Source organism: Panicum virgatum, chromosome 4K (genome assembly GCF_016808335.1).
Source record: "Panicum virgatum strain AP13 chromosome 4K, P.virgatum_v5, whole genome shotgun sequence".
NCBI classification, from domain to species: domain Eukaryota; kingdom Viridiplantae; phylum Streptophyta; class Magnoliopsida; order Poales; family Poaceae; genus Panicum; species Panicum virgatum.
The window spans coordinates 34,873,665-34,888,707 of NC_053139.1; the positions used below are offsets into that span (position 1 = coordinate 34,873,665).

General features: G+C 43.4%; 2 protein-coding genes across 3 annotated transcripts; both read left to right on the plus strand.

The window, feature by feature from the left end:
- Nucleotides 1-6,206: 6,206 nt before the first annotated feature.
- On the plus strand, nt 6,207-13,739 carry LOC120704877 (serine/threonine protein phosphatase 2A 55 kDa regulatory subunit B alpha isoform). 2 transcript variants are annotated; one of them, XM_039989414.1, is made up of 14 exons: nt 6,207-6,533; nt 7,889-7,992; nt 8,060-8,158; nt 8,425-8,544; nt 9,174-9,371; nt 9,520-9,611; nt 10,240-10,358; nt 11,136-11,259; nt 11,409-11,532; nt 11,892-11,960; nt 12,047-12,138; nt 12,227-12,304; nt 12,909-12,976; nt 13,063-13,739. In XM_039989414.1, the coding sequence occupies exons 1-14, from the start codon at nt 6,416-6,418 to the stop codon at nt 13,197-13,199; spliced, it is 1,542 nt and encodes a 513-aa protein (XP_039845348.1). In that variant the 5' UTR covers nt 6,207-6,415; the 3' UTR covers nt 13,200-13,739. The 2 variants fall into 2 exon arrangements, with proteins under 2 accessions (XP_039845348.1, XP_039845349.1); XM_039989415.1 differs by having other exon boundaries at nt 6,226-6,533; nt 8,063-8,158.
- A 703-nt stretch (nt 13,740-14,442) lies between these two features.
- Nucleotides 14,443-15,043, plus strand: LOC120704878 (40S ribosomal protein S30-like). The gene is made up of 3 exons (XM_039989416.1): nt 14,443-14,469; nt 14,500-14,516; nt 14,669-15,043. The coding sequence occupies exons 2-3, from the start codon at nt 14,513-14,515 to the stop codon at nt 14,851-14,853; spliced, it is 189 nt and encodes a 62-aa protein (XP_039845350.1). The 5' UTR covers nt 14,443-14,469; nt 14,500-14,512; the 3' UTR covers nt 14,854-15,043.

Below are 15,043 nucleotides of genomic sequence, written 5' to 3' on the forward strand. Positions count from 1 at the left end.
TGAATTTTGGCTCACAAAGGTGCAATTTCTAGGCCTTGTCATCTCAGAGGACGGTATTTCTGTCGACCCCAGCAAAATTCGAGATGTGCTAGATTGGAAGACCCCTGAGACAGTTCCGGAAATTCGAAGTTTTCTTGGGCTAGCAGGATATTATCGCCGGTTTGTACCGGACTTCTCCAAAATTGCTACGCCCATGACAGAATTGCTTAAGAAAGGGGTGAAATTTATTTGGGACAACAAATGTGATCAGGCTTTCCAGACTTTGAGAAAGCTTTTAATGTCGGCCCCTGTTCTGGCACAGCCAGATATCACTCGACCCTTCGATGTTTATTGTGATGCATCAGGTACGAGTCTTGGCCGCATTCTCATTACTGCCTTTGGCTTAGCCAGGTATTACTCTGGCCTTGACGTTTGTGTGTAATGCATTAGGTACGGGTCTCGGCTGCGTCCTTATGCAAGATCAACTGGTGATTGCTTATGCTTCCAGAGCTCTCAAGCGGCATGAGGAGGATTATGCTACTCATGACTTAGAGCTAGTTGCAGTGGTCCATGCACTAAAATTCTGGCAATATTATCTTCTGGGTAGTCTGGTTCATATATATTCAGACCACAAGAGTCTCAAATATATTTTCACCCAGAGCGAGCTGAATTTGCGCCAGAGACGGTGGTTAGAGTTAATTAAAGATTATGACCTGGAGATTCATTATCACCCGGGCAAGGCAAATGTTGTTGCCGATGCATTGAGTCGCAAGGCAAGTTGCAATTGCGTCTTAGCTACAGTTTTGCATGAAACTTTGTGTCAAGAAATGGAGAAGATGAACATGACTATTGTAGCTGAGGGACTCTAGCTAACATTGTTCTCACTCCAACCCTCCGAGATCAAGTTATTGCGGCTCAGAAAAACAATAGTGGCATGGAAAAGATTCGGCAAAGGCTTAAGGAAAATGACCATCGAGTGGCATGCTTTCATCTAGATGGCGAAGGTGTTTTATGGTTCAAGAACCGGCTGGTGGTACCTAAGGAGTTAGGACTCCGGAAACAAATTCTTGATGAGGCTCACCTCTCTAGGTATTCCATTCACCCGGGCAGTAACAAGATGTATCGAGATCTCGGGCAGCGATTTTGGTGGACAAGAATGAAACGGGAGGTCGCCAAATATGTGTCTGAGTGCGATATCTGTCGAAGGGTCAAAGCGAGTCATCTCAAACCTGCTGGCATGCTACAACCGTTGGATATTCCTTCGTGGAAGTGGGAGGATATTAGTATGGATTTCATTGTTGGTTTGCCTCCCACGTCAAAGGGGTATGATTCTATTTGGGGTTATCATTGACCGCCTCACCAAATCCGCTCATTTTCTTCCAGTGAAGACCCGTTATTCATCTCATCAATATGCTGAGATATATATGGCCCGCATTGTGAGTCTTCATGGTGTACCCAAGACCATCATTTCAGACAGAGGCTCACAATTCATTGCACGTTTCTGGGAACAATTGCAGGCATCTCTGGGCACTCAGCTTATTCGCAGCTCAGCTTATCACCCTCATAGCGATGGTCAAATTGAGCGAATCAATTAAATTCTGGAGGATATGCTTAGAGCCTGTGTGCTCTCTTATAGCAAGAAATGGGATGAATGCCTACCTCTAGTGAAATTCTCTTATAACAACAGTTATCAGGAAAGTATCAAAATGGCTCCTTTTGAGGCACTATATGGGCGGAGGTGTAGAACTCCAGTGAATTGGTCAGAAGCCGGGGAAAGGAATGTGTTCGGCCCTGATATAGTCAGTGAGGCAGAAGAACAAGTCCGGTTTATACAAGAGAATTTGAAAATAGCACAATCCCGGCAGAAAAGCTATGCGGACAAGAAACGACAATCAGTTTCGTTCCAAGTGGGAGACCATGTTTATTTGCGGGTATCGCCAATGAAAGGAGTCCAGCGATTCGGGGTGAAAGGAAAGCTCACCCCTCGCTATATTGGCCCTTTTCCTCTCATTGAGCGGTGTGGGCCGGTAGCATATTGCCTGGAACTTCCTGCTCAATTATCTGTGGTTCATAATATTTTCCATGTCTCTCAGCTCCGGAAATGCCTCCGTGTCCCAGAAAAAGTGATTGACATAGAGAAGTTGCAACTAGAGCCTGATCTTATTTATTCCGAGTATCCAATCAAAATTTTTGATCACAAGACCAGGGTCACTCGGAATCAAACCACTGATTTCTATAAAGTACAATGGAGCGATCACTCTGAGCGGGAAGCTACTTGGGAGACGAAGGAATTCGTTCAATCCAAGTGTCCTGAGTTACTACAAGCCTATCGAGGTACCCAACGTTTCGCTCTCTTTTCAATTTTTGCACCACCATCTAATTCTCGGGACGAGATTTTTTTTAGGGGGAAGGATTGTAACGCCCGGCCTCGCGGATAGTCCGCTAAAGGACGGCGGACAGTCTGCGATGGCTCTGTTTCACCTACTCCTTGACCGAGGATCATCGGTCGCCGCCACGTGCCGACCGTCGAGTTCTCTCGGGCCTCCCCGTACGCCGCATTGAAGTCGCGCACCGCCCTCCACCCACCCCGCGCCCACTCCCTCACTCTCTCTCTCGGTTCACTCTCCCTCTCCCTCCCGACGCCATGGGTGACGCTTGAGCGCCCTCCCCTTCACCGGCCAAATCCGTGCGTTCCCTCCATGGATTTCAAATCCACCGCACCCAGAGCTCAACCACCTCCCTAGCTTCCTCCTCAACCCCTCAAACCACGGCCATGACCTCCACCTCGCCGGGAATCCCGAATTCTCCGGCCGTTAGTTTGAGTTTCACCCAAACTCGACCTCACCGTGGAACTCCATCGTCCGGGCACCGTTTCTGTCGTCCAAGGGCTCAAATCGACTGTAAGTGAGCCACTCGTGCTCGTGCTCCCCTCGTTCCTCCACGTTCTTGTTGTTTCCACGCACGTTCACGACGATGTCATTTTGACCACCACGGGCCGCACGTCGCCGACTAGGTTAGGCTTGATTTCTTCGCGTGCATCACTCATACCCGTGTGCGCCTCTTCTAGTAGATGGTGTAGTACTAGCCTCGCCATCGGTCAGGCCACCGTCGGTTAGGACGATCCCTAGTTGCATGATCCCTAGGTTTCCTTGAGTTTATACTAGTATGTTAGGACGATAGTAATGCTGTGCTTAAGAGTTCTCGGTAGAAGCCGAGTGACTTTTTGTCACTCGCGAGATATAGGATGTTTAAAAGTCGAGTAATTTCCGGTTACTCGCGAGTAATTTCCGGTTTCTCACATGAAAATTTGAGACCGGACGGGAATTGATGAGGATGTATAGGTATGGCAGCAGGACAGGGTTCCTGGGTGTCTTAGTCCCGTCTGAGTCGGTTAAGGACCGTACCATTGTTGGCCCTGCTGATCATGTTTGAACTGTACTAACCGCATGCCGGGAGTAGGAGGTAGTCGAAACCGGTAAGCCTAGTACTGCCTCACTTCGAAAGTACAGGAACCCGCACCCAACTCCTGGGGTAGTCGAGTAGTCGCGGAGAAATGGGGATGCATTGTTACTTTTGGTGGTCTCATGTTGAGCTCGGCTGACCATATGTCGTTGGGCTGGTTCGAGGCGGGGAGGGGAATGGTTGGCATGTATAGTCCGAGGCGGGCAAATACGTGCCGTGTTGGTTAGGTCCACCTTGCAAGGTTAAATCGGATCGATTCGCCGTCAGTCGCTCTCGGATATGAGCACCTTGGTCACTGCGTCGCATCGTAGTGTTGTGATGGAAAAATGGTTATACCTATGATGATGAACACAATGAATTATTATTTATTGCTCCACTATGTTTGCTCTAGATTTGGTTATGCAAATATTAGGCTATGAATAATTTATATAGAACTTGGGCTAAAATAAGGAAAGTAAGGAATTACTTAGTCGCTTTTCTGCAAAATAACCATCAGCCCAAAAGCCTTGCATGTCTAGGTATGTGGGCTAAGTTATATCCATCGGTCGGGTAAGTTTTGCTGAGTATTAGTTGCTCAGGGCTTTTGTTGAAATATTATTTCATCCGTTGCGTTAAGTTCATCCGCCAGGACGCAGAGGGATGGGAGGTTGTGGAGCCAGACGCTTAGTTAGAGACCTCCCTAGGGTACACTTTTGGTAGTTGTATGTCCTTTTCTCTATTCGAACCCTAATATCGGTATTGTAAAGTTTATAAACTATGTATGTATTCAAACTTGGTTGGTAAAAACTCAAGGTAGAGTTTTATGTATATTGTTGGATTTTCAAATGTATGTCGTGCTTGTACCATCTGCGTTCACCTTCGCGTGAGACTATCGGTGTTATTTCGATCGGGACGTGGGCTGAGAAAGGACTGTCAAATTAAACCATTAAGCTAATGCGCCTGATGTGTTCAAATAATGGCCATTAATCTTAATTGAGAGTTTTAATTTGGCGGTTCCGTCACAGTAGCCAGGGTCCTACCCCATCACCGGTGAGCGTTTTTCGGCCTCGCCACCATGGCTGCGACGACGATGCTGGCGCACATGATGACGGTGCCCCGTGGCTCTAGCGGCTCTTGACAGTGTCGGCGTGAGCGGAACCAACCTCTATTGGGATGAGCTCCAAGTGGAGGACGGCTTTCGCCGGCCGTAGCCACCGCCATGGGAGGCTTGCATCCGAATGCCGCCCTACCATGTGGGATCTGCTGGGAGCCCTATAGGCATTGCGATCGTAGTGTATTTGCATTGCTTCTTGATATGCATGTTCTCAGGCAAAAGCTTAGCTTGGTCCTCGACCGCCGATGATGACAGTGCCATGGGTATCTATTTCCTTCTTCTTGAAGGCGTTATCATGAGAATCTCAACCTATGCAGGGATGGATCTAGGCGAAAAACAAAGAACTGACGCACCAGTTCAGGCGGCGGCAACATCTTGATGTTGTTCTCCTCTTAAGTTCAGGCGGCGGCAACATCTTGATGTTGTTCTCCTCTTAAGTCGTCGTCTTGTCAAAAAATTGACGGTCTCATGTAGATCTGGGTAAAATTTATATTATTCGTACCAAAACACGAGCACTATGCTAGTCTATGTAGATTTTTGGTACAAGGGAAGAAGTGGTGAATTGTCATTTTAACTTGTTTGCGTGTTTTTTCTCTCTTGAAAGGTGTTTTGAGTGTTTTCACATGCATTAATTTTTTGATTATTCTAGACACACCATGTCTCATTATTTAAATTGTTGCCCGCAAATTTTTGAATGATTAAAAGGTCGTGTCCATTGTTATATGAAAATGGTAAGATTCCTCCCTCTCCTTGTCCTGATATGCTTCGAAAAATTTATAACAGTTTGTATTCTTTATGCTTCTAGACTATAAGACCGTAAAATGCCGTTGCGGATCAGGTGACACGAGCAAATCACACGACGGAGACGGAGAAGATAAGAGTTGATCGCCTGGAAAGCATGCCTTCTTTATGTAACAGAAAATTTCGTTGTTTCGTAGGGGGGCAGTCGCAAAAGCCCCACCATGGAAGAAAGAGAAATATGAGCTCGCTCGCACAAACAAGTACAGGAGGAGAGAGACGCACACAGAGACAGAGGAGACCTCGACCTCGACCTCCCCCACACAGGGTTTTTAATCCCAACCGGAAACCGGTAACCGCCGCCCTCCGGTACCGGTTTACCGGACCGGTTAGGCCGGTAACCGGTGGAAACCGGTTGAATTCAAATCCAAATTCAAATAATTTCAAATTTTTCCGTGCAACCGGTTCCGACCGGTTTACCGGCCGGTTTTACCGGTTTACCGGTCGGTTTGACCGGTTTGAAATTCAAAAGCTCCCGTGCAACCGGTTTACCGGCCGGTTTTACCGGTTTACCGACCGGTTTGACCGGTTTACCGGCCGGTTTGACCGGTTTGATCGGTGGGCCTTCATGGGCCGGCCCATTTTTTTTCTTTTTCTTTTTTGATTTAACTTTAAATTCCCACAAACTATACTAAATGAATGAATTTTTGAGAAAATTTGACACCATTAGATTCATCACACCTTAAAGTATTTTTAGGAATTTTTTGGGAATTTTTCATTTTTTGAATTCAAATTTAAAATTTGAATTTTGACCGGTTGGGTACCGGCCGGAACCGGAATCGGACCGGACCGGTTTGACCGGTAACCGGTCAAACCGGACCGGTTCCCACCGGTTAGGTTAACCTTGCCCCCACATCACTTCGCCTCCTCCCCCCTCCCTCCCTCCCTCGTCGCATCCCACCCCACCCCACCCCTCCCTCTCCTCGGCTCGATCTCCCTCGTCTCCGCCGCCGCCGCGACACCGACGCCCCATTATTCCAGAACCATCTCCTCCGCGGGAGCCTTCCTGCCCCCCTCCCCGATCCGCGGCGCCCCCGATGCGGTGCCCGCGCCGCGCGATCGCGTGACGGACGGACGGGCGCCATGGATCCCCCAGGCCCCGGCGACCAGGGCGAGGCGTCGCAGCCGCAGCCCCAGCCGCTGGAGTGGCGGTTCGCGCAGGTCTTCGGCGAGCGCGCCGCCGGCGAGGACGTCCAGGAAGGTACGTACGTGCGCGCGCGCGCGGGGGGGCTCGAGATCCGCGCGATTTGTGGGGTGCTCTGGGGGCGGGCCGTGCCGGTGGGACGCCCTGGTGCGGTGGGGATCGGGTGGGGGCTAGGTGGTGGGACTGGAGTTGTGCGGTCTCGTGAGATTTGGTCTCGTAGAAAATGCGCGCCCTTGATTCGCCCGCGCTGGTGGCGCGACCCCTCAATGTTATCTCGCACAAAAGGCGTAGCTTTGGATTAAGATGGAGTATGACCATCGCGTTGCATGTAGAATCAAGTCAGATGGTTAGTTTGCTGCTCTATTATCAAAGCGCTTCTCGTCCGAAGGCCTTGGGACCATGGATCGCAATTTCTTCCTGTTGGGAGCTGATTTGATCACTAATGGGATTTGTTTTAACTTTTGGCTGGATTGATTGCCTGTACACCAGGCTCTTACTTGAGTTCGAGGAATGTGGTTATAAATAGGTGTTTCAATTTTGTGTCTTAAGGAATGAAGAAAAACGGTAAATATGATGTGGAGCTTGTGAACTCTTCTGGTTCCAAGTTTTTGGGGGGTACGTTGCATAACCATTTTCCTGGGGCATTTGATGGCGCGTAATACAAATTTGAACTGAACGTCACAGATAATTGCTCTCATGAAATAAAAAGTCAGAAGAGTTTAGGTTTGTCGCCTTGTACGTGCTGTTGGTTTGTCCCCTCGTCGGTAATTTGTACTCTTAACGTTTTGCGACTTGGATAATTGGCATCGGCGCTCCGTGCATTTGCTCTTGTGTTTGTTTTGGACGTATGTTGTCTGAACAGTTGTCGGCATGTGGGACACTAGATGGTCTATCTGTGACATTCTATTATGACCGCGCCACATTATTCTAGTTGTGTGTATTTGGTCATCCACCTAGACAAAGTAAAGCCCGATGGACCAGAAGCTTCTTAGTATGGAAGCTTGTACTTTCAGAATAGGCTGCTGTGAGGATAGGTTCATGATACCAATGGTGGATGTCTTTGCTTCTTATTTTTGTCTGATTTCCTTCTTTATTTTATTTTATTGTTGAATGGCATGCTATATGTAATTAAACATCTTCCATGCCCTCAAATTAGTTTTATTGAAGGCATATCACATTCAGATTTTGTTGTATCCAGAGGAGTTGCGTAATGAATCGAGCTTATTGCCTATTTAATAAATAGCCTTTTGTTTCTCTGGGACTTAAAAAGGATATCTACTATATACCATACACTGATATTATCATCTAAATAAAATTTTCCAATCTACTCTGTTCTTAAATAGGCGATAATTTATTATTTTTTGTGAGTTACGAATGCCTTGTATGTTAAATTGTATGCTGCTTTATTTCAGTTGACATTATCTCTGCAATCGAGTTTGATAAATCTGGTGATCATCTTGCCACTGGAGACAAAGGAGGCAGAGTCGTATTGTTTGAAAGGACAGATGTCCGGGATGTAAGCACCACATATTTGAACTTTGTTTTTATTTTAATATTTTTCCCTAATGAAGTTGCTCTATCAGCAGAATGCAAGCTGGAGAGAACTAGAGAGACAAGATGTTCCTGTTACTAGACACCCAGAATTCCGCTATAAAACTGAATTCCAGAGTCATGAACCTGAGGTATGCTACTAGGCAGAATATTTTTTTAAAAAAAGCTCTACTGCATAGTTGTATTGATACAAGAAACTGAAATAGGTGTTGACTGTTGACAATAACAGCTCTGAGAAAAAAAAAAACTTTAGGTTACGCCATGGCACCAAATTTCATCTCATATTGCAATACGCTCTCATGAGAATGCAGTGCTGTTCTTATTGTTTCCTTCTTATTTTTATCTTTAGATGTAATGTTATATAAGTGCTGCTCTTAGTTTCGTGTCATTTTTGTAGTTTGACTACCTAAAAAGTTTGGAAATAGAGGAAAAGATCAACAAGATCAAGTGGTGCCAGACATCCAACAATGCTCTCTCCCTTTTGTCTACAAATGATAAGACAATCAAATACTGGAAGGTATGGAGGAGAAATATGCTAGGAGTGCTTTTCAAATTTTCTAACCATTCTAAATTTATTCTTTATCGTAGTTCATACTCCCTCTAGTCGTAATTAAGTGACAGTTTTGGGGCTGTCTTAAGTCAACTATTCTAAGCATAGCTTACAAATTACTCTTTTTTTGTATATTAAATTTGGATATTTGAAATGATACATGTACATTTGTCTCGAAATGGAGTTTCATAAAAGTATACTTTTGCTATGTTTTATAAATATTTCATAGCCAAATGTAACAGTTAAAGTTTGTGTTTCAGAGGGAGTACTTAATTATATAGTGTAAGGCTATCCCTGGCATGGCAGAACTGTATTTACATTGTTGAATTTCAGCATACATCTTTTCCACATTGGTAGGGCAATATGGTTTGTATTCAACTAGACTTTGGTCTTGCTGGGAAAATAATTTTAAGATTTACATCAAAATTGGCTGGTTAGATACAACAAATTGGTCGTCATGTCTTTTATTATGACTTTTTGAACTTTGCAGACACAGGAAAAAGTGTATGTTCTGTTCTTTGTGGTTTCATTTTGCACCATTGACTTTTTGACCATCTTTTTTATTTGCTTACCCCATTTCTTTACTTACTATCCAGGTGCAAGAGAAAAAAGTAAAGCGAGTTTCTGTCATGAATTTGGACACTTCTCAAAGTTTAGGTACTAGTACTGCTATTGCAAGTACGAGTAGTTCTAAGGCGCCTCTTCCAAATGGTGGTTGTTCAGATAAATTCAATTGCCTGAACACTAATCTCTCATTTCCACCTGGAGGTTACCCATCACTGCGTTTGCCTGTGGTAAGTTATAATCAACTTCTGATTATATAATACCTGCAGAAGAAAAAACATGATCAGCTCTGTATTTTGATATTGAAACTATAAATTGTGCAGCAATGCAAAACTGCAATTTTTTAATTCATTTGACTTCACTTTCAACCACATGCAGGTTACAAGTCTAGAGGCAAGCCCTGTTGCTAGATGTCGACGTGTATATGCTCATGCTCATGACTACCATATAAATTCTATCTCAAATAATAGGTCAGCCATCCTGTACATAGAATTTTTTTCTTTTATATGGGATCCCTTTTGCACTCTTTCTTTTCCATAGGTTGCTTCGGTTATGTTTATTTTCCTTGCTTTCGAATAGAAAACCAGCAAACTAGTAGAACAGATATTTTTGAAGTGTCAGTGTTTAATATCTGTTTTATCATCTAACCCTTGCAGGGTGTTATTGCTCCTTCATGAATAAGTTTTCTTCCTAACATGCTTCATCAATTATAGTTAAAACACTGTTGTTGGCTTGGCTTGTTGCTAGTGCTTCAAATCTTTAATCAGTTCAGGCATTTCCATTCAATTGCACTTCCAACACACTGAATCTTTCATATAGGGCAAACTGAACCTAAGTTGTCTTGATAATAACTCAAGTTTCAGTCGACATGTATTACCTTAATAAGTACCATGCGCGAGTGGCTTTTTCTGCCTTTACAGTGGGAGCGTCATTGCTCACATAGTCCCATTTTTATTTTGATCAGTTTTATTGGCTACAGTAATGGTGAGGCATTCAGCAGAGTTTTACTGTGTCCATCCTGTAGATTCCAAATACTTAATCAATGATGAAATTTGTGGCATTGTATTGATAATTGTTCCATTGTTTGTTAATCTGCAGTGATGGGGAGACATTCATATCAGCAGATGATCTGCGAATAAATTTATGGAACTTGGAAATAAACAGCCAAAGCTTTAACATTGTTGACGTGAAGCCTACAAACATGGAAGATCTAACAGGCAATTCCACGAGTCTCATAGTTTTATCCTAAATAATGATGTGTTGCTGCTGCGGCAAGCTGACATACTGAAATGTGATGGCTATATGTCTTGATGATTGTGACTTGTTCTTATGATTCGTTTTTTTGGTACCTAGAAAAGAATCAGGATTACCATCTTTTTCCTTGATAGTTTGGGTTGCCACCAAATTTTCTGACACCAAAGCTAGGAGTTTGGACTTCTGTTGGCTACTGTTTGGTTTATCATCATATTGCTTGCACCATTTGGCCCATGACTGCACCTTTGGGAACTTGTTGTCTTCCAAAACTTGAACTTCTTTTCATGGGCAGCTGTAGAATATTCTATTGGTTTCAAACAAATAAAACATTGCAGCTTCCTTCTTGTAGACAAAAACCGAGTAGATGGGGTGGGACCAATATAAGTTGGATGCTAATGTAGCTTCTGGTCTACTGTATTGTGCTGGAGATACTATAAGAAGTAACAATAATTGGTGCGCTGTTCTATATTATTTGCATGATGTTTGTCCGTATTGAAATGGGGCCGATTTATGCGTGAAATAGATTGTAAAAAGAGTTGTGTAATGGAATGACATTAAAAGTTGCCAATTTCGCACACAATGCTCTTTGTTTCTTGATATAAGCATGGTGTTGTCTCCATTCTGATTATTAGAAATCTGGTAGGCTCATTTTTCATTTTCTTCCAATTACTAGAAGTGTTGCTTATGATCACTCGTCTTGGCATAAGCACTTAATGATATAAATCCTTTTCATATTTCAGAGGTGATTACATGTGCGGAGTTCCACCCAATCCATTGTAATACACTGGCCTATAGTAGCTCAAAGGGCTCTATCCGACTTATTGATCTACGACAATCAGCACTATGCGACAACCATTCCAAGATGTTAGTTATTCTCCTTTTAGTCTTGTCTGTAAAACTTTACCCTTCTGTACTGGGCAACATCGACCTTGTGAGGGTTGGGAATGTGTACAGTTATTTATATTGAAAAAAACTAGCAGTTGCTTTGAGTTAACGAAAAAGCCTATAAACAGATTTGAAGAACATGAGGCACCTGGATCAAGATCCTTCTTTACAGAGATTATTGCGTCAATTTCTGACATAAAGTTTTCAAGAGATGGAAGACATATTCTTAGTCGTGATTATATGACTCTCAAGGTGTGTTACTAGCTTCTCCATGTTCTTCTACCTTTGCTCTTTTACCTAGCTTACACAAATACTTTTGTTCAGACCCATTATAGTAATTGAATACTGTCTTATCAGAAGTCATTACATGACTTCATACTAAATAGCATTTTCAATTATTTGCAACTGCTTCAAGTCAAAAGCTAGTTGCACATCTTATTGTTCGAGGGAAAAACAGTTTGGTGTATCTCTTCTGTGGCATTGAGTACTTGTATAAAATTTGAACCTACAGTCAAGTATACCCAATGAACTATTTTATTTTTTGAACTATGCTTAGTAACTAGCAGAGTGCCCCTATGAGATTGCTTATCATCTTTTTGTTCCATACTCAGCTATGGGATCTAAACATGGATTCGGGCCCTGTTTCAACCTTCCAAGTCCATGAACATTTAAGACCTAAGGTGAAGTTTCCTCGATCAAATGATTAAGAAAGAAGTGATATTTATCACCGGAATAGAATGTAATTTTATGCTATCACTGTTTTCAGCTTTGTGATCTGTATGAGAATGACTCAATTTTTGACAAGTTTGAGTGCTGTCTTAGTGGGGATGGACTTCGTGTTGCAACTGGTTCTTATGGGTATTTCTTTCGCCCATTATTGACTGCATGTGAGATTTTCTAGGAATCCTCTATTGACACTTTATTCTGCCTGTGCCTTTAAATGCAGTAACATATTTCGTGTTTTTGGTTGTACTCCTGGAAGCATGGAGGCAACCACTTTGGAAGCAAGTAGGAATCCGACGAGGTATATTGACATGCTGTGCCTTCTACTTTTTTTTTTACACATTCTTGTTCCTAATCTGTTGTTGCCATGGTTTGGTTTGTTGTGAATTGCACTCTCCCTATCCATTTTCTGGGTGCTATGGCCGTGGTCCCCTTTGCCATAGTTTCATTTGATGTGGGTCAATCATATTTTATCTTTAATAGAAATAAGCAGGTTTATTTCTACGATAATAAAATCAATATTGAATGTGTGAGATGCAAGTTGGGAATGGAACCCATTGCCATCTTATTTGAGAACAGGACCTCAAGAGGGTTGGTGAGTGATGGCTAGATAAGAAGATCCGGGATCTATGCTCCTCTTTCTGTTTTCGGGTTGTTTCATAAAGTTTATTTCAGCAGTATTGCCTGCATGATTTTTGCTCTTCTATTTTTATGGAACATAGGTATCTAATGTTTTGTGCTTTTATTGTATTCAAACTAGCCGGATGTTATATAGTCAGAAGCAAGTTAGAGGGCCATATTATTGCTGCTATCTTTTTCACATTTTTAGTGTATACAAAGTCTTACAAATGTTTTTCCTGCAATTATAATGCTACTCATTTTTGTTTGATTGGGGGTTCCATTAGGCGTCAGATTGCAAATCCGACAAGGCCTACAAGGACACTGACTTCTTTTACCCGTGGTGTTCGGAGAGGTGACTGGTTCTCTTCAACATCAACTCAAGAATTTCCACTAAATTATTGTGTTCACCCAGTCATCACTTTAACTATTATGCTGCAGGTGGAGAAAACCAAGGCGTTGATGCCAATGGAAATTCGCTTGACTTCTCAACAAAGTTGCTCCATCTTGCATGGCACCCAACTGAGAATTCCATCGCATGTGCTGCTGCAAATAGCTTGTATATGTATTATGCGTAGAGAATGTCCTACAGAAAATTTGTTGTTTTTTTTTGGCTTGCTCCCCATGAAGGCCCAGGGCTTTCAACTGCAACCAGAGAGATGGTTCAGGACGTTGTCATCAGTTCTGCCCTTGGGGGCCAGAAGAGGCTGCTGATCTCCACAAGATCACCTTGTTGCTATGCTGAAGTACATGCAGCCTTGTTGATTCTTTAGTACATGTGTAAATTATAATTCTAATCATGGAAAGTTTTGGTCCAAAGATGCAATTGCAGACTGCTGTATCCAGTCGGCATTTGAAGGTGCAGATCGAAGATAAATTCTGCAGCGCATCCGCATTGCAATGGCTGAATGATTGACTATCTTTCACATGTAATGCCCCTCCTAGACAAGGCTAATCATGTTTTTGGAACTTGAATGTCGGAACGATAGATATTATTGCTCAGTTATTATTGTAGCTATTCATCTTTATTACTGTTCCTATTCGTTGGACTATTAAAATAAGTTAGCACCGATGTAATTGTGCTCTTGTTGCTATTCTAAGCCTGGACTCAGACTTCAGCTCTTTGCGCTAAATGATATTTGAACAATTCAGCACTTGCAAGAAGTCAAGAACGGTACTCACGGAATCATATCATGACTTTTCACAAGATGTGTTTTCTTTCAATCATTTTACAATCAAGTGCGTTCATGCAAGATGAACATGCATCATATACTTTGTTTCATAAGCTCTTGAAAGTATTGGTGTATGTAATTTAAATTTTTTTAAAAATATATATATTCAGAATAACTTTTCGGGAAGTACAGGTAAATTTGTTCATTGTGTGTGGACGTGTGGTCAAATATTCACATTTTTAGATTGCTCACATTTTCAGGTGATAATGTTTTATTTACAAAAATATGCATCATCATAACATTAGACAGTCCTAAACTCTTAGTCAATAAAATTGCATGATAATTAGGGTGGGGTTTTCTTCTGATGCAAAAGGACATTGTAGAACACTATTTTTGGTTAATAAGGAAGTGTTGCTCTCGCTTCAAAAAAAAAGAGTATTGCCCTACTCTGTGAGTCTGCATGGAATCATATTATATTTGCGAATACGGAAATACGCCTCGAAGCTATGTTCCGCCTCCGCAGAGCATTTACGCAAATCTCGAACCCAAGGGCCCGAAATGCAAAAATCCCCTCCACATTGTATAGCTCGACGAAATCCTGCGGTTCCCCTCCTTCTCACCCATGACACCCCCCCCCCCCCCCGCCGCGGCGCCAGCACTAAACCCTAGCCCCGCCCGCCGCCGCAACAGCAGCATCCACCCTCCTCGCCGCCGTAGCCATGGGTAAGCACTCATCCACCTCCTCCTCGCCGCCCACGCATCGAAACTTGCTCGCAGACTCCGCGAAGTGGTTCTACGAGGTTTCGTTTCTTCTTGGTTTGGGATCTGATTTGATTATGCCGTTGGGGGCGTCGGCGCGTGAATCTGCGGTGCAGGAAAGGTGCACGGATCGCTAGCGCGCGCGGGGAAGGTGCGCGGGCAGACGCCCAAGGTGGCGAAGCAGGACAAGAAGAAGAAGCCCCGGGGCCACGCCTACAAGCGCATGCAGTACAACCGCCGCTTCGTCACCGCCGTCGTCGGCTTCGGCAAGAAGCGCGGGCCCAACTCCTCCGAGAAGTAGATCGCCGGCAGGTGCGCATGAGGGCATCAGGATTGTGATGTTCTCTTATGGGTTCAGGATGATGTATGGATGAGGAAAAGAAACTTGAGATTGCATTTTGGTTGATGCTGATGGATGTTATGTGCCTACTTGAATCCTCTTTATTATCATTTCCAGTAATATTATTGTTACCCTGTGCATTTCTCTCAAA

Excerpts from the sequence above, each read along its gene's own strand:
- LOC120704877 (XM_039989414.1), top strand. The coding sequence starts at position 6,416 with ATGGATCCCCCAGGCCCCGGCGACCAGGGCGAGGCGTCGCAGCCGCAG. Across the intron at positions 11,260-11,408 it reads TGCGACAACCATTCCAAGAT|ATTTGAAGAACATGAGGCAC; the intron begins GTTAGTTATTCT and ends GCCTATAAACAG. Across the intron at positions 12,305-12,908 it reads GCAAGTAGGAATCCGACGAG|GCGTCAGATTGCAAATCCGA; the intron begins GTATATTGACAT and ends GGGTTCCATTAG.